The sequence below is a fragment of the Anguilla anguilla genome, chromosome 13 (genome assembly GCF_013347855.1).
Source record: "Anguilla anguilla isolate fAngAng1 chromosome 13, fAngAng1.pri, whole genome shotgun sequence".
Lineage (NCBI taxonomy): Eukaryota > Metazoa > Chordata > Actinopteri > Anguilliformes > Anguillidae > Anguilla > Anguilla anguilla.
In genome coordinates this window covers 29,075,240-29,096,741 of record NC_049213.1, presented here as the reverse complement: position 1 = coordinate 29,096,741, position 21,502 = coordinate 29,075,240, and the positions used below count along the sequence as shown (strand labels likewise).

The window sequence follows — 21,502 nt, the reverse complement described above, 5'->3', positions numbered from 1 at the left end:
CGCTACACTCCCATTAATCCCATTTTTGCCCAATCTCTTTCTTATTGAGGGTCCGTAAACACTGACCTTAGTGAGCAGTTCTTTGGATGTTCTTCTGGGATCGTTTGTGACTTCCTGGATGAGTTGTTGCTGTGCTCTTGAAAATTTTAGCAAGCTGGCCACTCATGGGAAGATTCACTACTGTTCCATATTCTCTATTTATGTTCTCACTGCAGTTCTTTGGAGTCCCAGAGCCTCAGAAATGTCTTTGTATCCCTTTCCAGACTGATATATTTCAACAACTGTTTTTTTAATCTCTTCTGGAATTTCCTTTGTGGGGAAAACTTCACTCTAATGGTAAGGGTCAGTAAGTGAGGCTAGATTCAACAGGGCTGGCTGCAATAAGAAATACTGTATGAAAGAGTTCTGGAAAAAGTTCTGGAAAAAGAGTTTGTGAACACATGAGACCAAGATTCACTTGTATCAGAGCAATAGCAAGAGCAAAGCGTGGAGGCAAAAAGGAACTACTCAAGATCCAAAGCACACACACCCCACCCCTTTATCTGTGAAACATGAGGGTGGGGATATTATGGTCGGGGCATGTGTGGCTGCCACAGGTACAGACTCGGTTGTCTTCATTGATGATGCAACTGCTGATAGCAGCGGTAGAATTAATTCTGAAGTGTACCAAAGCATCTTATCAGCTCATGTTCAAGCAGATGTCTCCAAACTCATTGAATGGCAATTTAAGGCAAATAGTCCCCAAAACAAGTGGTAGCTACATTACAGGCCTGGCAGAACATCAACAAAGAAGATACTCAGCACCTGGTGATGTCTATGGGTCACAAACTTCAAGCAGTCATTGCACACAAAGCACATGTGGCAAAATAGTAAACATTTTAATTTACATTATATTAATAGTAATATTACTATGTCACAAACATTAAGGTGCCCTGAAATAAGGGGATGTGTATAAAAAGTGCTGTAAATTCTGAAATCAACATGTATAAAAATGCCCTTAACGAAAAGCCGAGAATGTGCACCACAAAACTTTTAGCACATGTGAATGGTTTTATCACAAATCTAAAATTGTGGAGTAGCCAAATCAAGAATAAAAATATTTATATGTCCCATATATTATGGAGATCACTGTGTGTGTGTGTGTGTGTGTGTGTGTGTGTGTGTGTATATATATATATATATATATATATATACATATGTACACACACCCCACTTAACCCCCATCTTCATTGTGTGTTCCCTCAGTTTACCTCACTTACTGTCCTTTAGTAAACCCTGCTGCACTTCTCAACTTTACATAAAAAGATGAAAAAAGACAGGTATCTAATTTCAAAAAAGTGGGGAAATGTTCCACCTCGTATCATGTCTCTGACCGTGGTATTAATCTTAGAGTTGTGTCTTCAGTTTGTTGGGTGGGGAGAAAGGAAAACAGCCCAAGAGGTTACGTCTTGGGCTGTTGACTTTGAAGCAGAGCAGCTTCTATAAGTAATAATACAGTTTATTTGCATATGTATTTTAGTTACACAGTACCAGTGATAAACCCACCAACATAAGCAACTTTGAGAAAAAGAGACTCCCCGTGCCAAGAGAGTAATAATTGAGGGCTAGGATGGTTATGTAGAAGAATAACAACATACAGAAAGATATGCCTCAGGCATAATGGTAGACTAAATAATATGTGCTAAATAACTTTGTTACAAAGACACAGAGAAGCAATACTTGACAAACCTCCATCAAATACATTCTGTTTTAATAGATCTGTGTGGCCATAACTTGGAGCTGAGTTCTGTTTGTTACTGTCACCTGTTACTGATTGAATGAGTGTGGCAACTCTTCTAAATGAATGTAATTCATGTGGAACAGCAGCAAAACAGTTTTGTGCTGCTGGAAAAAACCACCAGGTGTCACAGCAAAATGTTGATGAAAACACCCCTGCCAATGGCTGACTGCTGATTGTCAAATCTTTGCCAAAACCACACTTTATCCACCTCTCCTCCATGTTATAAAACATAAATTTCACAATAACAGCCGTTGACTTGCAAGCACTATTGGAAGAATGCAGGATCTTATTCACCGCAACAAACTCCTAATCCCTTTTGATAGTAAATAAGAGTAACCTCAGACGTGACCTATAAGATGACAACCGCTGGATATGCAGGTTTTGTCCTGGCTGCTCCCCAAATGGATGCATACCAGCCAATGTGGAGCTCCCAAGATTTTCACTACTTTTTCTATATAGAATCCAATTGAAGGATAGTTCAGAGATGGCCAAATGTGTCTTTCAGACAACTGTCATTTAATTATTATCTGGAAATGAGCCACAGTGCGTGATAATGCAGCATCTGCAGATGCTCTGCTGCCTTATGAGGTGTTTGTAGCCAACACTGGTGTCAAAGCAGCCCCTTTTAGCCGTTTATGTTACATTAGGGGTGTTTCTATATGTCTGCCGTTTGCAATAAACAAATCAATAAATAAATAAAATAAAATAAAATACAATGAAAAGGGAAGAGACCTATGCAGTGAGATCAAGGCAGGCCTTTCCCCTATCTTAGAACAACACTTCACTGAAAAAAATGAATAGCCTTCTCCATACTGAACAGGGAAACATAATCTTGATTAAACAGGTCCTAAACACCTCACTTTTTCTGTTGATAAAACTAATTTGCATTAATCACCTGCACTGTACAGTCAAAGTTTTACTTTCTATAAAAAGGGAGTTTACCATGAGGACACCAGGAGGAATCAGATTACTGCTTGGCACTCTGACTGGCAAGAACAATATTCAGAGGGTAATAATATTTAACCTTCCTGGGGATGTCTACTTACTAGAAAAATGTGTTTCACAGATAAGAGTGATCCAATTTTATTCACGGTGGACGGCCAGGCAACTGACACACTCATTGCAGAGTAAAATAAGGAAGGATTGATGATGATGGGGAAGTCCAAGCAGAAACATTAAAAACTGGAGCCACCACACAACCTGTGGGCAGCACGTCTTCACGTGGAATGTCAGCCAACTCAAACTACGTACTTCCACCCCCACCTCTTCTTCCAATCTCTTGCTACTTGAAAATAGACTATTTGTTTCAGAAAATAGCTAGAGGTCACTTGATTTACTGACTATTAAAAAGGATCTTTCTTGTTTGTTTTCAGAAACCAATGTCTACATAACTGTGCTGCTCAAACCAGAGTTCAGCCTGTGACCATTGCAACTGTCTGTTCTGTTCAACAGCCCCGCCCATACACCATGAGATATGAGTCAGCAAAGCTCACAGCTATTAGATCAGACAATTAAGTTAATCTTGCTAGCTTCTGTGCTATTTAACCCTATGAGACCCACACATTGATGCTATTGAATTTTTTTTTTACTCTTGAAACCTTGTTGTAAGAGGCCTCTAATGAAGAATGTTGGAGTTTTGTTTTTTTAATGTTTTGGTGCAAATTTCTGAACATGTTGTAAATATTACCCTCCAACTACCTAACCTAATAATGATGCAAGCATAAAATACACTATAACTTGTGGAAAATGGAGGGCTAATACTATCATTCCTGTATTTAAAAAGGGGGTGATAAGGGTGGCGGTAGGGGGATGGGGGGACAACAAAGGGGGGTGTTGGTCCAGTTTAACACAATAATGACTCAAGCCTAACATTCATCACAACTCATAGAACATTACCAGACACACAGCTCTTACATAATTTAATAATGAGCCTATTGCTGCCCCAATGTTGCATTTTGCAACACTACCAATAAAAGTAAGACTTACTATTAAAACGGCTTGCTATAACTGTCATGGCTTTGTTTTACCTAAATTGATTATCTACATGCACTACACACATTTGGCATTCCAATAACAAATGTTGGTGGTAATTTACTTCAAGTGGTGGGAAAACAAGAAGTTATGAGAGACAAAGGGAGTGTGCTTGATAAGCCTATGATGTGTGTGCTCTAGACACTCTCTGTTCAACATTTGAAAATGTTTCACTACAAATATATTGCAAAACAAATATAGTATAGGGCCTAAGGAACTGGACAATGTTGTTCTAAACTGAAATTTGGCAAAAAAGGTGTCTCTAGGGTGCCTGAAAAGAAATGTTGCATTTTTGCAGCACTGGGTCGCATAGGGTTGATGATCTGGCACCAACAGTGGTGTCTGGCTAGCAAGCCATGAATAATATCGCAGAAAATATGAGCAGAATGTTATTTTGGGATTTTTATGATATCTAATTGTGACGTGACAAAGATAAAGCACCGTGTTTCTGCTCAGTCTAATTCAGCATTGCACAGGGCATGCCATCAATGTCTTCCTCCATTGGCATTCTACAAAGACATGTTATCAGAGAGTGAGAAATGATATTGAACAGCAATGCTAAGTATGTGTGTTTACAGGTTACACATACTAAAATAATTTACATCCCGATTACACAACTTTAATGCACACAACAGTTAATACCAGGTGCAGGTGGAACCAGTGAGATTCCAGCCCTCCACTTAGTTATGGACTCATCGTTCTGGGCCCTCTCCAGGTCTCAGAGTCCTGGCACGCAACCCCATAAACAAGGTGAGTGTAGGACTGATCATGTGAGCATTCCTGTCTCTCCCACTAACACTGCCAGGAGCGTCTCATGTCCTCTCCTGCAAGTCTATTTCCAGACCTCGCCAGCTTCTCAAAGCCTCATGGGGCAACCCAGTTTACTCTGCCCCAACCATTCTCACACACAACTGCTCACTCCACATGCAGGAATAACCTTATTGGGATATAACCACCTGCATTTTTACTTTTTTTGTTCATACTGACATCAACTAAAGTGGACTACACTTAATTCTCAGTAACAGGGGTGATGTCTGCATCCCTCAGGAAATTAATTAATTCATACAGCGCATTTTAAACCAAAAAATGCATTTCAGATACAAAACGCATCCTATATGCACACGCCACATGGTGCATATTCAGGTATTTCCACAGGAAATGAATGGCTTATGCCTTCGTATCCTGAATTGTATCAATCACTGTAGGTACTCTCAAATATGAAATTATTAGAAGCTAAAGGGAACTCAATTTATCACAAAGCAGTACCTCATAAGAAGTAAATTAAAATGCATAATAATGTGCATAATAAAAAGAATGTGTATTATAATTTGGATCATGAGTTGTTTCTCTCTCCACACGTTTAGCTTTCTATCACATTGGTAAAGGTTCATTTTGGTCTTATGTCAACCTTTTCTGGCTGATCTGTATTTTTTATTTTTTGGCAAAATCTAATCTGGCCTTTCGATTGTTGCAGGTTTGCATCCTGTAGTGTAGCCTCTATAATTCTGCTCTGAAAGTCTTCTGTGTATGGTGGTTTGAGATTCACCCCTGCACTGTGTTTGTGATGTCACTGACCATTGTTTTAAGGTTTTTCTTCTCAGCTCTCAGGATTCAACTGTGATAAACTGTAGTTGGCTTCCTTGGCTAAACTGTATGGTGTTTATTTCTGAGTCCACCATTGGTTCCAAGACCTTCCAACCAGCTGAAGTTTGTATATCCAGTTTCTGTGCTATCCTTAATTAATTTTCCTGCCCTCTCAGCTCACAGGAGCTCAGTTTATCACAACGCAGACTGTACCCCATAAGAAATACATTAAAATGCAATGTGAAAAACAAAATGACTGACTATTACATCCATGTTAATGTCAAATAAGTGCAACACAAAGCCGATAGCTGCTATTGTCCTGGCATCAAATTGCATTTGCAGTGTTCACACAGGTAATTACATTCATTTATTGGAACAGCAAGGTAAATACTATGTGAATGTAATTCTTCCACAATATGTTTACTGATATGGAATCACAAAATCAACTCCAAGACACTTGGGAACAAGTCAAAACAATGTTCAGAAAAAATTACTCAATACACAATGCACAAGGAGCATTTTTCTAAAAGATTCTTCAGATTGAGGTCATATTATGAGAGGATCCAGCTTTGAGTTACTCAGTTGCCAGAACAGAAACTTAATGCAGAAACTTGCTCACTCTTGCATTTAGTAATTAAAGAGCAAGAAGACTTTCCCCTCAAGTTTTACGTTGAATTTCTTTATTGAGAGATGCTGACACCTAGTGGTAGCACCATACAAATATCTCCATAAAATGCACGGTCACCCATGGATGTCTGACATGGGGTATTATGAATTCTGGTATGATTATCATGTCTCCAGAAGGATTTCACTTGCATTTATATGCCTATATCTTTTACCATTTCACAGAAACAGCTGTTTTTGTGCTGAGTCCCCCCATTTTGATTAACTTCAAAATAAATAAAAGCAATTAAGTCTTATATTTGGTTGCATAGCCCTTACATGCAGTAATTTCGACAGGTCTACGACCCATTGAAATCACCAAACGTTTGGTATCTTCTTTGGAAATGCCTTCCCAGGCCTTCACTGCAGCTGCTTTTAGTTGATCTTTGTTTTGGGGGGTTTCTGTCTTCAGTCTACCTTCAGCAAGTGAAATGTCTGTTCGATTGAATTTAAATCAGATGACAGACTTGGTCCAAAAACAAGCCCAAACCTTTCCACTTTTTTCCATTGTTCAATGCTTTGATTGCGCATGCAGTGTGTATGGGGTCACTCTCTTGCTGTAAGTGGAAGGTTGGAGGAATTCCTTTGTACATCGGCAGACAAAATCTGTCTGTGCACTTCCAAATTCCTCCTAATGCTGCCATCTTCTGTTACATCATCAATAAAGACGAGTGAGCCTATTCCAGAAGGAGCAATACATGCCAAAGCCGACATTACCTCCTACGTGTTTCACAGATACGGTGGTATGCTTTGTATCAAGGGCTGTCCCTCCCTTTCTCCAAACTTTCAGCTTTCCATCACTTTGGTAAATGTTTATTTTGGTCTCATATGTTCATAAATCTTTGTTCCTGAATTATTCTGGCTCATCTTATTTTTTTTGGCAAATTCTAATCCTTCTATCTTGCTGCCGATGCAAGGTTTACATCTTTCAGTGAAGCCTCTATAATTATACCCTAATCATCTTCTGTACATGGTAGCTTGTGAAATTTTCACCCCTGCCCTCTGGAGACTGCTGGTGATGTCACTGACCATTGTTTTAGAGTTTTTTCAAAACCTATTCTTCATGATGGCATATACCTCTGACTCCAAATGCAACCTCTACAGATTAAAACAAGGCTTAAAAACCAAGACTAGACACTCACTGCTTTTATAAGTGAACAATCCATACAAAAGGAAACATCTTATCAACAATTGACACCTGTCAGTCATCCATTAACTTAAATTTTGCAGTGCTGAACATAGGGAGACTCAACAGAAAAACAGCTGTTTCTGTAAAACAGTAAAACATATATGCATGTAAATACCATGAAATGAAAGCTGATTGTCTGTACTTTCGATCACAAATCAAAATGCCTAGCAGAAATATCACTCCACCGTTACCATAATTTTGGAGGGCACAGTACATATAAGCATTCATAGATACACCAGTGCAAACAATAATATAAGGTTAATTTTAATTAGCCACGTATATGGTCCATCAGAGTGAACCCCTACTCTGAAACAAGCAGGAAAGGCCAGTCAATTAGAGTGCAAATTACAGCCAGTGCAGCTGACAGGCTCTTACATTGAGTATTCCGAATATCAAAAAAAGCATGTACCATAATGTGATTCTTGTATTTTTAAAAATGTGAACTGATTTTGGCTATTTAATATTTTGGCAGTAGTTTGAAGTTACTTACCATTGCATAAGCACTACAGGTGATTACATGTTATTTAATCTTGAATGTCATGTCGTGTGAAAATAGAAAATCATAGACAGGGATAAACACAATCTGTCAACCAAGAGCCAGCCATTTGTGCCATCTGCATATTAGAGGCTTGACTTAGCACTCCGTCATTCACCATCTGGGACATTCACAAACAACAATCTTACTCCTGCAACAAATTCACCACGTAGTTTAAAACCTTTTTGGTACCAAGTTTTGTCATTTTCTTTCATTAAAAACACGGTCATGCTGATTATCATGTCTTGTAACATGTTACCACATTTCATTGACCAAAAGGAATCTATTGTGACAGTCACAGACCAGGAGTGCTTAAACACCTTGAAGACTTATAAAGCACTTCTGAAACAAGGCGTTGAGTCCAATTGCTTATTTTCCTTCCCAGCTTCCTTTCCTTGCCTCCTTTGCTAGTTCCTAGGCCAAATGGGTCCAAAAAATGTGAAGTTGACAACGCATGATTCCAGGTGTAAAACAACTATGGAATGCACTCAGTCACTCCAGCAATGGTGAGTCATTAATTAGATTGGAAACAGCACGTATGTTTTTGCTATTGTTTCAGGTGTCTGTGTTTCCAGTGTGCCAACCTGCTGCAAACACACAGTACAAGTTTGTCCATGTGGAGTCTTCTGTAGCCCTACCACTTATTCACATAAACTTAATGAGGGAGGAGCATAGCTTAACTGACATGGTAGGGTAAATTCAAAGGCTTTTAGATCATGGTGCAGAACACTGAAACTTCAGTACAGTTCACATCAAAGACTGCTACTCGAAATAAGATTTGGCATGTTTTTTTACTGAAAACGCATGTCCCAGGATCATCTCCACAAACCAATACTTTTTTTCACCCATTTTGAGTAGAACAGTCTGTAAAACAAATGCCTAGTTTAAATAAAATTACATATTAAGAGAATGTGCAACAAAAAAATCAAGCATTTTAAAGTTGTTTCATTTATTCAAGTCCCTAATAATAATTTTTTGATAAATTTGAGTTGATCACTTATGGAGTTCGATAAATTTGTCAACATCAGTTGGGTGAGTGAGCTGGATGAAAGACTGCTGTAAGAAAGAATGATCTAGCACAGTGGTTCCCAACCTCAGTCCAGGAGTACCCCAGTGCATGCTGGTTTTTGTTCCAAGCACAATTGCAATCCCAGAATTTTAACAAGTTCATTTTTTAATTAGGGTGCTTTTCCTGTTTAAAGGGATTTACCCACAGTATCGAGGATGGGAACCACTGCTCTAGCATAAGCTTGTTGGCGGATATAAAAAGGCTACATCACAGCCATTCAATCGGCCAATAAACACAAGAATGCTTTTCTTGAATGTATGGCTATCATTTTGTATACTTTGTCCTCATGTCTTTGTCTTATGTTAAACTGAATCACCAAGGGCAAAGGGAAAAAGTGAGGTTTTCCTCCTAGGCTAAGTACTGGTAAAATTATAGGTACAAAACTGGAGAATTTTACCATTTATGTAATATGACAAATAATTAATTAATATGGAAAAATGGCATCTCAGTTTTTGATTCCAGTCACATCAACCACGTGGTAGTCTACAGGAGATGCAATACAGATATGGAAAAATGGCATCTCAGTTTTTGATTCCAGTCACATCAACCACGTGGTAGTCTACAGGAGATGCAATACAGGACTCTGCCTCCAGCTCTGGAAAAAAAGGCAATTCATCTCTTCAGTCTGCACAGCCTGGTATTCAAGCATCCACTTCAAAAATTCCTCAATTTCCCAAAGAATGTCAAGTTCACTTGCAGTCTCTGCCCAAGACAACCCAGTAGTGAAACTCATCTCTTCAAGAGGTTGTGGATTGCCTTAATCTCATTGCTTGTTAGAGGAGAGAGGTTGTACCCAGTCAGCTCAGGTTTTCCTAAAGACAAACAAATAAAAGTGAAACCCAGCTGCCACATCTTTAGTATTCTATGCATTCAAGTAATTAACAAAGAAAATGCCTGGACTCTTTGAAAGTCTGGCATTTGTCTCAGCAAATCACAAAACTGTAAGCCATCAAGCTGGTCTTTTTGAAAATTTAGGACTTAGAAAAGGGTAGGTCCACTTGCACTTATCAATACCTGAACAGGCAGATCACAGGCACCAAAAGGACCGGGAAGATTCTTAACTAGTGGAAGTGGGGTGGACAACATGCCAGTGGAATTGGGTGACATTAGTCCCTTAGGTTTCCCAACCGGTCCCTTGCCAGTTGGTGCTGGCACAAGGCACAGTGTATAAAAGTGCATCACTGCATCAAGGACAGCTGCCACAAAGGGATTTCAGAGGCATATTCAATTACTTCTAACAAATATCAAACATTATTCATTAAAAAAAAAAAAAAAAAAAAAAAAAAAAAAAAAAAAAACCTTTCAAATTACACTTGAATCATGTCTGTAGAGCAAGTATATCAGAAGGCAAGGCAGCATGGGCAGGTACAAAAAGTAGCTCAAACATCTTAAATTGGCACAAACCAATACTACTGAAATTCATGTAAATATGATAAGTCATGTGAAAAATATAGAGAATGGCCCAAAAGAGCAGCATTACTGTTAATGTAAAAGCTGTTAAAGTTGTCCCTCAACAAGAGTGGCGAGGGTGGAATTGCAGTTTAAAAAACAAACCATGGTCTCCCTTACCCTGTAGGTCATTGAGATGATTTACTTTTGCTTTCAGACGGTTACGAAGATCACTTATTTCCTTGTCCAACTGCTCTTGGTCTATTCAGATAACACACCATCGTGAGAACTTAAAATAAATTAATACATTTTAAAATAAATAGCAATTTGTTGTTAGCATCGTTTACCTTTTTCAATCATGTGCTTTGTTGTAGCTTTGGGTAGTTTTATGAACATATTCCCAAAGCAAACCTTTACTTTTTCTGTAAGACACGTTTGGGAAACAAAAAGTTAGTGAACATGTAAAATGTAGTCACCAGAAAAGGTAGATGGCATTAGACAGAACCAAGTAAGAGTTTTGTCTGGAATATTTCATCCAGCCAACTAGATCTACAGCATTTTAAACCAGCAGCCATTTTAGGCCTAGGAAACAAGGTTTGCAGGCTCAACATTAAGCAATTAAGTGCAGGAACACATCAAAAACCAGCAGACACCGCAGCCCTCCAGAATCTGAGTGAGATCCCTGTGTTAACTTTCACCCCATTAATCACAAATAATGAGCAATCTTTAAGCAAATGACTCAAAAGCGTTTTAAAAAGTTATATCATTTTAACTAAAAGTTAGTGCCCTTTAGCATGCAAGCTCTAATATATCACAAGCTTGCTACAAAACATGCAGCTAGCTAGCATAGAGGGTCAGGGTTTTTTCAAAATCTTATTTAAAACATTTTTTTTTTTTTTTAAGAGGGCCGGCTGAGAGCGGGTTTGACAGGTAGAGCATATGACACCTGATTCTACTTGACGGGTCTTGACTGAAGACCACGAGTAGTTCATTAGTATTGGAGGAGTCTGCCCTTTTCGAATAAGATTGGACACCCCTGAATTAGCTGGATATCAAACTACTTTATATTTAATAAGCATCATTAGCTAGCCAGAGCCTGCAGCAGGGCTGCCCAACCCTGTTCCCGGAAATTTGCTTCCTTTAGGTTTCCATTTCAATCCTAATTAAGAAGACCTAATTAGCAGCTCAACGAGATCTCCATTCTCCAGTGTTGAATGAGGTGTGCTTCGTTACGGTGAAAACCTATACGACTGTAACGTTAGATCTCCAGGAACAGGGTTGGGCAGCAATGGCCTGACAGTGACGTATTTTAAGGCCATTTGTAGTGCAGTTAAACAGAATTTTACCCTCGGACTGCTGGCTGACATCCCGGAGCGCACTGAGTGCTTCTCTATTTCTGTGTCGTTTCACGTCGAGGTCAACAATCTGAAATACAAAACAATTTCGGGTAACTCTACTGTACCTACGGAGCTAGACTGTGAGAAGCTAGCTAGTTGGTGCAACAACGTCTACTATTAACACTGCTAGCAAAAGCTAACGTTAACGTACAAAAATGTTTGATGGCTGCTTTGTCTAACGTTAGCTATACTTCCTAGCCTACTAACTAGTAGCGATTGGCTCCATTGTCCATTAGACTATCCCAAACAACAGTCCGTATTTACTCTTTAAACGTATCTAGCTATAATTTGATTTTCTTGGCTCTGAATTTCACCTGTTGTTTATCAGAAAGAACATCTTCTGCCGCCACTTCAACTTCGGTCAAATATTTCAATATGCTTTGTGATTCCTCCTCCATGATGTATTCAGATTCTAATCACCATACTGTCCGAGTCCTACTTAAAATGGAAACAACGACTGCGTGAAACATAGTTCCGGATTCATCTGGTTAGACACACTGGCACAGACATTTTCTGCCTTTTCTGTCTCCATAAAAGCGTTAATGTGTAAACTACCGAGCTAATGTCAGCGCTGTCCAGAAAGGTGGAAATCGTTCACTTACGCTAATTTTCATCGAATTTCCAGTTTCAGAATACTGTAGCCTTCTGTGCATCACAAAACCACCAGACAGGGCATACGGGTGCAGACATGGTTTGCTGTGTGTGCCTGTGTAGTCCTACCCTGTGGCCCTTGCTATTTGCCATTAATGCCGTATGTTGTTGCTGTGTCTTAATTCACTCACGTTTAAGATTGTTCGACCTCATTTACCTCGCTATGTGTGAAATTGTGTGCATATTTTAAATGCCGCTGTGTCCACAGGTCAAGCACAGTCGTCCTATTGCATTCTCCGCTCCTGTGTGTTTTATTAAATTTAAGGATATTGTATGTCTTTTCTAACACGTGGTTGTTCTCTCAAATGCAATGTATACTAATGTCCTACAAATTAAATACAAATAAAATAAGCAAATAAAATAATTTATTCATGCTTTACAAATGGAGGCATTCAAAACAACTTGATAATGCGTACATTTCTTTGATCTTGAGTAGCCTATAATCTTAAAATATGAGGCAACAGACTTGTTTTATCTGTTTTTCCCTGATTTATGAAAATAAGCATTCACAATCATGTCAATTATGTTAATTGTGGATAATAGAGTAAAAATAATTCAGTAATTTATTTGTGACATTCAAACATGTATTGCATGCTACTGCACAAAACACAGTGCACCTAAACTAAATCAATTTTTTCAATAAACTAGAGATCATTCACATAATCATTACAGAAATGAAGACCATAAAAGCTAACCTACTGTCCTATGGAAAAAAACACATCACATAAGTGTAAACGATGCAAAATGCACATCAAGAAATATCTGATATTTTCAATATTTCAGTAACTATTACAATTTAAATATATTTATCTGCTTATCAAAACCGTTCATAGTAGTAAAATATATGGATACTTCATTCAACGTTGTTACTCCTGCAGTGTATAACTGACATGGAGGGAGACGTACACAAGCTCTTCATACATCATTATGAATTTTTTACACAACACAACAAAATATATATGCATTTTTTTTTTTTGCTTGATTTCTATAGCTTGACATACTGACAGCAACTGACAACATTAAAAAATATAAGTAATAATTCAACATTTAAGCTTATTTGTTTTCTGATCATCAAACTGACTTTAGTAATGAAAAACCATTTATTCAGTCTAAGACCATTTTTGAAAAGATATTGTGTTCTTTTTTTTGTTTGTATTTAAAGCAAATATACCTCGCTATAAGTGAGCCTTCAATAATCGATGGCAATAATACTGTGCGCTAACTGGTAGATTATTACAGCACACAGAAGAAGCTATTTATTTTTCTGTCAATTGTGGTATTTAATTTACCACAAGGATATTTTTCTGATGCATTCAAGACTTTTTATAGTGCATGGGAAATTGAGGCCCTCAGGGACTGGGAAAAATTCACATAGTGCTAATTAGTGACAAATTCAACGTGTTTCACCTTCCCATTGGGCCTGTCAGTGGGCGGGCCCTTGGTGACGGGAGAATGAGCTTTGGCTGTTTTGGCAGCACATGGTTTTGGCTCTTGTGCAACCATGCCCACTCTCTTCCTCTCATTTCCACTCCTCATTGGGCTAACCTCTCTTAAACTGCCATAGCGGGCACCCTTGCCCTCCGACTGTCCCTTTGGCCTGCCGGTCCCAGCCCCATTACTGGTGTTCCTAGGGGCTGGCTGGAGTTTGCCGGTGGGACTCTGGACTGGCGAAGGGTTGCGAATGTTTCCCACAGCCTGCATTCGCTTTAGGTGGCCGTTCCCAGTCATCGGGCTCCCTGGCTTTCTCCCCCCCGTGGCCGGCCCAGGGTCGGGAGCCGGGACTCGGCTCTCACTGCTGCTGCGCTTAGGAGGGACGCTGGCCTGCGCCCGGCGCTCCAGGAGGGGGCTCAGCCGCGAGTGGCGCTGGTAGGCGTAAGAGCGGCAGGTCCCGTTGCAGAAAGGGTAGCGGATGCGGCAGTGCGGACAATAGCGGCCCGAGAGCTGCATGGTGGAGGGGTTCCCCAAGGAAGAAAGGAAAGCAAGGGGAAAGGCACGCTGGCATTGCCTGAGGCTCTTGGGAGAGCTGAGGCGAGCGGGGGGAGCGGTGTGAGGTCGGGGGCGGCTGGCAGACACAGGGGCCACAGGCTTGCCATTCTCCTCCTGGACTGTCTGGATCTGGAGCCACTCCAGCTGCAGCAGTCGCTCCAGGTACTTTTCCAGCTTGCCCACAGGCCTGGGCCGGGGTGCCCCTCGGCCCTCAGTATTGAGGAAGAGGGCCAGCTGCCGGAGGCTCCAGGTGTTGAAAGGCGGGGGCAGGAAGTCTGGGTAGCTGTAGCTGCCATGGTTTAGCCCACGAGGGCCGGGGAAGGGTGGGTGGAAGTCATTGGGGTTGATGACCTCAGCCCTCAGGTTGAGGTGAGGGGGGGTGCAGGGGGAGGGAAGAACAGGAAGCCTCTCTGAATCGGATAAGTCGCTGGCACTGTCCGTGTCCTCCTCATGCTCGTACAGCTGCAGAGCCTCCAGGGTGGGGGCCTGTCGCTCCAGCAGCTCCTGCTGCAGCTCAGAGCGGGGGGTCAGGGGGAGGGACAGCGCCCGCCGGCTCTTCCCCTGACCCCAGTGGGTTCTGTCGTTCTCACCACGGCACTGTGAACCCAGCTCTCTGTCCTCAGCTCTCTCTTTAGGTGGGGACACCAGAGACTTCTGGACCAGCGCTGCACTGCATGGGCAAGGCACACTGTCATTGTGTTAGTCAAAGCACAGAGGCCTTTCTATAAGTGGAAAGGTAAGAATGCATGAAAAAGACAACAGACCCTTGAACCCAGAAAAGTCCTCTAGTTGAGCTCACCTGAGCAGACTGTGGTTGTCTGTGATGGAGTGAGTGTCAGGTTTAGCCCTGTTCCCCTTCTGCTGTGAACCCTGCAGACATATTAAAGAAAGGCTATTCAACCTAACAAGTATGAAAGCCATGATATATAGATTGGACATTGAGCTTCAAGCTATTACTACTGCTATTTTAACAGAATCAATAATAGTAATATAATCAAATTATATGTTTGTAAATGTGATGTTATGCTGTTACTGACACTGGGATTGCAAAAGAAAAAATTAAAGTCAGCTTTAAATGTGTGAAAAATATGTTTTAAGATAGACAGAAATGTAGCCCAGTTTTCACCTGCAGTGAATTCTGCTGCAAAATACTGGCTTGCATCACTGGGATGGCAGGTATGCCATCCCGCCAAATTACGCCTTGGCAGGGTGGCATGCCCCATACCTATGCAACACCAAGAGTTTGGCACTTTTCAGGGTTCCCTACAGAAATAACCACAATGACCAAAGACTCTCTTCAAAACATTCGTTTCTGTACCTTCTGTCCCCATTTCAACAGACATAATGCACAAACAACTTCACATATTCACACAACTAAGCCCCAAACTAAGGGGATTTTGCGTTTCTTCCTTCTTTTTTTCCTGCCTGATTACATCATCACAAATGCTCCCAGCCCACAAACAATGTCTCCCCGTAGGACATTTAGCTACATCAGCCAATAAAAACATCAGATACACATGCAAAATGGACATAGAAGTGCAGTTGTTTAAAAGAGCAAAACTTTGTAGTCCCCTCCTCGGACTCAAGAAAACCTCTCACTCATTGTACTGCCTTGCTGGGTAACTAAAAAATTTAATTATCGCTTTTGCATCTGTATAATCTTTGCGATAAACTCATTCATATTTCTGAAATACAAATAAAATACACCTACACTTTAGACAGTTCTGCTTTCGCCATTTTGACCGAGTTTAACATTGGCTACCTTGCTAACGAGATGACAGATCCAGTATATAACGTAAAGGTAAAGTTACTTGAAACAATTTAGGCACCTCTGGTTAGCATTGCTTAAGAAAACAGCTTGTTTAATTTGTGTGGGCTAAAATAGCCAATATTGTTTCATGTAACTTGGCACAATTTTGATATCAATACTTTTAACGGCAGTCCAAGATTTTAAGTAATGACCTATAGCCAGTGCTCTGTATGTGTGAGTAACTCGGCATTTTTGTATGTTGAAAACGTATTTTTCATCAGATACTATATAGGCTACAGTATGCTACCAAATGGCATGCTACCAAAAGACAGCAATGCAGGAGTTTCTCTCAAGAGAACTCAGCTATAAGGAGGCTTGCTCTTCTTTCTGCTTTCACCCTGCAGGCTCCCCACTTACTGTCTCTGGGGCTGGAGAGGGGTCCTTGCCCTCCCGTGCAGAAGAATATTTTGGCTGTGCTCCTGCCTTTTTCTGGGGCCTGCAATTTTGACCCACTTTCCCTTTCTTGGAGCTGTAAAACATAAACGAATGTTTATTTGCATTGTCTTTTTAAAAGGCATACTAAATGAACATGGGAATATATAAAAATGTTCCAAACATCAATCCAGAAAGTTATGAAAAGGAGGTTATAGCTTTAAATTTGCTCAACATGCAGTCTCTCACACACAATATGTGATGCGTATGGTACCCGTCATTAATTGTTACCTTGCCATTTGATTGTTGATCCCAGAATTTTTTGTCCGGATTCTTTCCTTAACAGAAATCTTTTTGAAGGCAGTTGTTGTTGCTCGTTCCTGAAGTATAGGTCCCATCGTTCGCTGAAAAAGAGCGCCGTGTTTCTAGCTACATTGCTCAGGCAATTCACCCGAAGCCTCAGGTGGCCCCGCTAGGATGGAAAACAGCGTTCCGTTTTTTTTTTATATATATACGTCGTTTTTTTCCGAAGCCAGAATAAATTACCCAATTTAACACGGCTGGTTGATGCTCCCCTCAATACAACGCATAACTTAATAGTTCTGCTTAGCGACGTAATATCTCCATCTATGACCTTACTTGGCTGCAGTTGTCGAGGGAAAAATGTTTCCTTTTACTAAACTATGCCTGGAACAGTCACACATATATATGTATATTTTTTCTTACTTGTTAAATTAACGTGCTCTTTGTGAGCGAAGACCTCTCCATTTATTTCGAGCCCATGTTTGTTTATCTGACCTGATGTTTCTTGCGTCCAGCTGTTTTCGCATCACGAGCAGAGCATGATGGGGAATGTAGTAAGCAAAAAAACATGCTCACCTAATTTATCAAAGTTTGGGGATTAGGGGTGAATAAATCCTGAAATGCGCGTATTAAAATCGGGTATTAAAAACTAAAACATTTATGCCTCTGGATACGTTCTCTATGCATTCGCAATACAAACACGGCTTTTCTGTTCGCCACTAAAGTTGATACTACACTTCCCATAATAACCTTCGGTAATTTAAATGTCAAGGGTTGTAGCTAGCTAGTTACGTCAGTTGTGTAACATCCACTTTATGAAGCGAAAGCGTGTAGACGAATGGGGTGACTTCCTCAGTTAATTTTATGGGTAAATTTAGTCAGCGATCTGAGAAGAGTTTGATTTTTAGCTCCAACGTGGGTTATTTGTGATCCTGATAATTTGCCACGCGTTGACTGGTTTGCATTGTTCCTCTCCGTTGTAGCCAGAACAAAGATAGTGCTAGATAGCTATAAAATTCAGGTAAGACACGCCTCCTGTCACCATCTGTGATTTTTGAACTTGAGATGTCTAGACAAGACAAGCGTAAACTGTCGATCCTCGTTGGTTCCCGCAGTAGAGCAAAGGAACTTGGGCAGTGACGCGAGTGCCGTAACGTGTCAGGAAAAGTTCTGCAAGTACTCGGGAATGTAACTAGCTAAATAAACTTCGCATACTTAAACCAGTAGCATGAAGTCTGCTTGTTAGATCCCTTGTTAATATAGAATTTATAAATGGTTGCATTTAACGATGCAAGAAACGTTATAGTTTAGCAAGCTTGGTCCTCAAACTGGCTAAATATTGCATAAACTGAACTGTCTGCTACCGTAGGTGGGCGAAACTGTATTAGGTGGTCAGTGACAGTCATTTTTAAAGTTTTGCTTTTCCTATTTCAAATTATTACTTGTTTCTAATGTTGTGGCTAATGTTTTACGTTAGTTGGGAAACCTGCGACGAGAAGAAAAGAAATGTCGCTGCAATTAGGCAATCTAATGATCGTGTATCTAACATTTTCTTCTCAGTAATAGAGTCAAAATGTACGTTTATTTAAACGTTTATTCGTAAATTGTCATTGAGTGTATCCGTTTTCTTCTATGTCATTTTGTAACTGCAAGGTGGCTCAGAGCACTTTTGTGTGGGTTAAGTATGGCGAAGGGTGGTGGATGGTGGCAAGAGAAGTCCCTCCCTGGCAAGAGTGGGATTGAACTGGCTAACACCAGTGGTTTGAGTACTGTGTCCAGGCCACCTGTCACTATTCGACTGGGGGAAATTTTGAAGCCAGAGGCAGAGAGAAAACCTGTCAAGATCCGACCACCCAGCCCAAGGACACCCCCACCCAGGGAGGCTGTTTTTGGGCGGAGCCTTTCCGTTGAGCCCACACCCAAACCCATCATACGGAGACGTGCACAGTCCCTGCCCTCTACCAGGGAGCAAAGGAGAAGATCCACCAGAATGCAGGTGCGTTTTGTGGACTCTCTGGGCTTGGATCTGGAGGATGTTAAGGTATTCAAAGCTGGCGAAGACCCCTTAGTGCCTCAGCATGTCATCTCCAGGCTTCTAATGAACTCCGAGCTGGCTTCTGGCAAGCACTTGGAAATTTCTTTGCCCTATTTTAAGCCCGCATTCCCTGAGAATCTGGGAGAACAGCCAAATTTTTTGAACATTCTGTGTCGTCAGCAGGTGTGCCTGGAGCGGGTCCTGTGCTCTGAATTGGGCATCACTGGCACTGCACAAGTCCTCAACTTGGCCTTTGAGAAAGAGGTCATGGTGCACTACTCTTTCACCAACTGGAGGAGCAAAGGAGACTCAAAGGCAAGCTGGGTGTCCTCCGTTGTTAGGAACCGAATGGCCGGCGAGCCAGACTCAGATATTTTTCGTTTCCGCCTGCCAGTTCCACCCTTCATCCTGCAGCCTGGAGCCCTCCTGGAGTTTGCCATTTGCTTCCAAGTGGAAGGCTCTGAATTCTGGGACAACAATAATGGACAAAACTACAAGCTGACCTGCCACAGCTACAAACTAACCGTCCCCAGGGAGTGTGAGGATAGCATGGTGCACTTCATATGACTGGCCACTAGGTGCTGTCAAGCACAAATTTCCTCAGATATCACTGAATAAATGAGCTAGATGACACTTTTCCATATCTACTGTACGTGTACCTGGACTGTACATGTCCTTCAACATGAACTTGCTGTGCAGAAAGCAACATATGCACTTTTTGTGAAAATATTTTGATTTTTACAGGCAGTTTCTTAACCATCTCTCAGCTGTTTCTTTTTCTTTGTGAAAAAAATGGCTTTTGCAATTTAGATTATAATTCAGTATTATTTTGATATTGATCAGACTGCTTCTCAATCTGTTGCTAAAATGAAAAGTTGGTTTTAAATTCTGGAACTTTATATAATTCCATTTTAGATTTTGTACTGTCACTGAAAATCTCAGCTTTTCTCTTAAGTAAATCTATGTAAATACTTAAAAAATCAAATTAATTTGCAACTATACATATCAATATACTTACATTTGAAGCATGTCACTTATGTGAGCTGCTGCAGTGATTTATAGTTAGGTTTTTAAAAAGAAAGTTTTATATGTTTTGTAAAATAACATGATTGACTGTATTAGGCTTATTCTAAATGGTCAAGTACCATACATCATGTATAATTCCCCATCACACACAGACATGGAATGGTATATAGTGTAATGCCCTTGTGTGTTCTACTCTAGCACAGTACTTTGGGAGGAGAATATGGTGAAATGCAAGAATATGAAACTCTAATTACAATTCTGATTGTTGTTTGCTTGGTAAATGTGTTAGATTTTGGTCCAGTAACACTTTCAGAGTAAATTAAATCTGTCTCTTACAAAAGCATAATTCTTAAACATTTATGTTTGCTGTACTGGTTTGGAATTATAGACTTAGGCCTACTATTTAATAGATGCCATTCTGTTGCTTTTGCAGATGCTTTTTCTCTAAATGGCACCCATTAAACATGTTTTTGTTAGTGTGTTGGTCTTATGATTAACAGTTTTTATTGCATGATATAATTTTATTGAAGTTATCTAATAACTGAAAACTGTTTTAAATCTGGAATTATTATTTTGCAGCACTGGCATCCAGAGGGCCTTTAATTCAGGGTTTGCCAAACCGAGGTCTAGGGATCCCTGCATATCCACAAATGAGTCCCAGGTGCTCAGCAAAATGGAAATAGTTTATATCCATATTCACTAAATTCAGTACTTAGTAGACTTTTACCCTTTCTGGTTTGGACATCCTTGTTAATGTGTGATCATTGTAATTATTATTAACTGTTATGATTTGCTGATCATCTTCTGTAGAGCCATAATATAATGGAAACATGATCTTTGGGAAGAAATGGTCTGGAAATCCCTTATCTAACTGATTGAATCAGTTAAGAAAAATGCTTGAATTTCCTCACATCCTATTGGTGAGATATCAGTTTTGAGATATTATTAGTTGATGTCGCAATTGCCAAATATGCATGCACAGGTGCAAGACAATATTGCTAAATTGCTATTTTAAAAAATATTCATACAAAACCACAGACAATACCATTCAAATCAACGTTACATTTATTTGCAACAGATTGGTAATTATGCCGTCTTGCATGTAGCACAATCAAAGTTTTTGTTAGTGAGCAGTAGGCATTGACGATCTTTAGGATCTATACTTTATTTTATTTTATTTGCAGAGTATTGTGGTTGTAAGCAGTTTCATAAGCAGAGGATTGTGTTGCTGTGAACACGCAGATGAATATAAAGTGCTTGGGGAGCAGTACCTCACAGCCTCAACGTTTTTGGTTCGGCTACCATAAGCAGTGTCACTCTTGCCCTTTCACTCAATTAGTTTCCACTGATCTGACCCTAGGGCCACCTGAAGAGAGTGCTCTTCGAAGGTCAAGCATGCACCATAAACTTGTGCAGCTGTCTGGCAACCCCAGTGGCAAAGGGCATCATGGGCAGGCATTCCTCTGCCTGCCTTTGCAGCAACAGCTGTTCCCATGTCACTAATATGAGGTGTTCTCCGAAAATAACCTACTAAAAAAAAAAACATTTCTGCTATAGTTAATTGCTTCGATCTGTCCAGAGTTGGGTTCAATTTCTAGGAGTGGAACAGATTATTTATTTATTGCTTGCATATTGATTTATGACTGAGAACTGGGTATTGTAACTTGGTGTTTCCATGCATG

General features: G+C 40.3%; 3 protein-coding genes across 5 annotated transcripts; 1 reads left to right on the top strand and 2 right to left on the bottom strand.

Annotated features, from left to right (window-relative positions):
- Positions 1 to 9,389: 9,389 nt before the first annotated feature.
- Positions 9,390 to 12,075, bottom strand: pdrg1 (p53 and DNA-damage regulated 1). Its single transcript, XM_035388197.1, has 5 exons — positions 11,952 to 12,075; positions 11,587 to 11,665; positions 10,588 to 10,662; positions 10,421 to 10,501; positions 9,390 to 9,663 (listed from the first exon to the last, which is right to left on the bottom strand). Exons 1-5 carry the CDS (start codon positions 12,033 to 12,035, stop codon positions 9,581 to 9,583), a joined length of 402 nt encoding a protein of 133 aa, XP_035244088.1. The 5' UTR covers positions 12,036 to 12,075; the 3' UTR covers positions 9,390 to 9,580.
- Positions 12,076 to 12,636: 561 nt separating this feature from the next.
- On the bottom strand, positions 12,637 to 17,296 carry si:ch211-266k22.6 (protein FAM217B). Of its 2 annotated transcripts, none has more exons than XM_035388192.1 (4): positions 16,748 to 17,296; positions 16,442 to 16,553; positions 15,074 to 15,144; positions 12,637 to 14,962 (listed from the first exon to the last, which is right to left on the bottom strand). In XM_035388192.1, the coding sequence occupies exons 1-4, from the start codon at positions 16,852 to 16,854 to the stop codon at positions 13,666 to 13,668; spliced, it is 1,587 nt and encodes a 528-aa protein (XP_035244083.1). In that variant the 5' UTR covers positions 16,855 to 17,296; the 3' UTR covers positions 12,637 to 13,665. The 2 variants fall into 2 exon arrangements, with proteins under 2 accessions (XP_035244083.1, XP_035244084.1); XM_035388193.1 differs by having other exon boundaries at positions 12,637 to 14,944; positions 16,748 to 17,295.
- A 263-nt stretch (positions 17,297 to 17,559) lies between these two features.
- Positions 17,560 to 20,306, top strand: ppp1r3db (protein phosphatase 1, regulatory subunit 3Db). 2 transcript variants are annotated; one of them, XM_035388194.1, is made up of 2 exons: positions 17,560 to 17,780; positions 18,413 to 20,306. In XM_035388194.1, the coding sequence occupies exon 2, from the start codon at positions 18,444 to 18,446 to the stop codon at positions 19,359 to 19,361; it is 918 nt and encodes a 305-aa protein (XP_035244085.1). In that variant the 5' UTR covers positions 17,560 to 17,780; positions 18,413 to 18,443; the 3' UTR covers positions 19,362 to 20,306. The 2 variants fall into 2 exon arrangements, with proteins under 2 accessions (XP_035244085.1, XP_035244087.1); XM_035388196.1 differs by having other exon boundaries at positions 17,560 to 18,755; positions 18,978 to 20,306.
- Positions 20,307 to 21,502: the final 1,196 nt, after the last annotated feature.

Excerpts from the sequence above, each read along its gene's own strand:
- pdrg1 (XM_035388197.1), bottom strand. The coding sequence starts at position 12,035 with ATGGAGGAGGAATCACAAAGCATATTGAAATATTTGACCGAAGTTGAA. Across the intron at positions 10,663-11,586 it reads TGTCAGCCAGCAGTCCGAGG|AAAAAGTAAAGGTTTGCTTT; the intron begins GTAAAATTCTGT and ends CGTGTCTTACAG. Across the intron at positions 10,502-10,587 it reads AAAGCACATGATTGAAAAAG|ACCAAGAGCAGTTGGACAAG; the intron begins GTAAACGATGCT and ends TTATCTGAATAG.
- si:ch211-266k22.6 (XM_035388192.1), bottom strand. The coding sequence starts at position 16,854 with ATGGGACCTATACTTCAGGAACGAGCAACAACAACTGCCTTCAAAAAG. Across the intron at positions 16,554-16,747 it reads ATCAACAATCAAATGGCAAG|CTCCAAGAAAGGGAAAGTGG; the intron begins GTAACAATTAAT and ends TATGTTTTACAG. Across the intron at positions 15,145-16,441 it reads CCTCTCCAGCCCCAGAGACA|GGTTCACAGCAGAAGGGGAA; the intron begins GTAAGTGGGGAG and ends ATATGTCTGCAG.
- ppp1r3db (XM_035388194.1), top strand. The coding sequence starts at position 18,444 with ATGGCGAAGGGTGGTGGATGGTGGCAAGAGAAGTCCCTCCCTGGCAAG.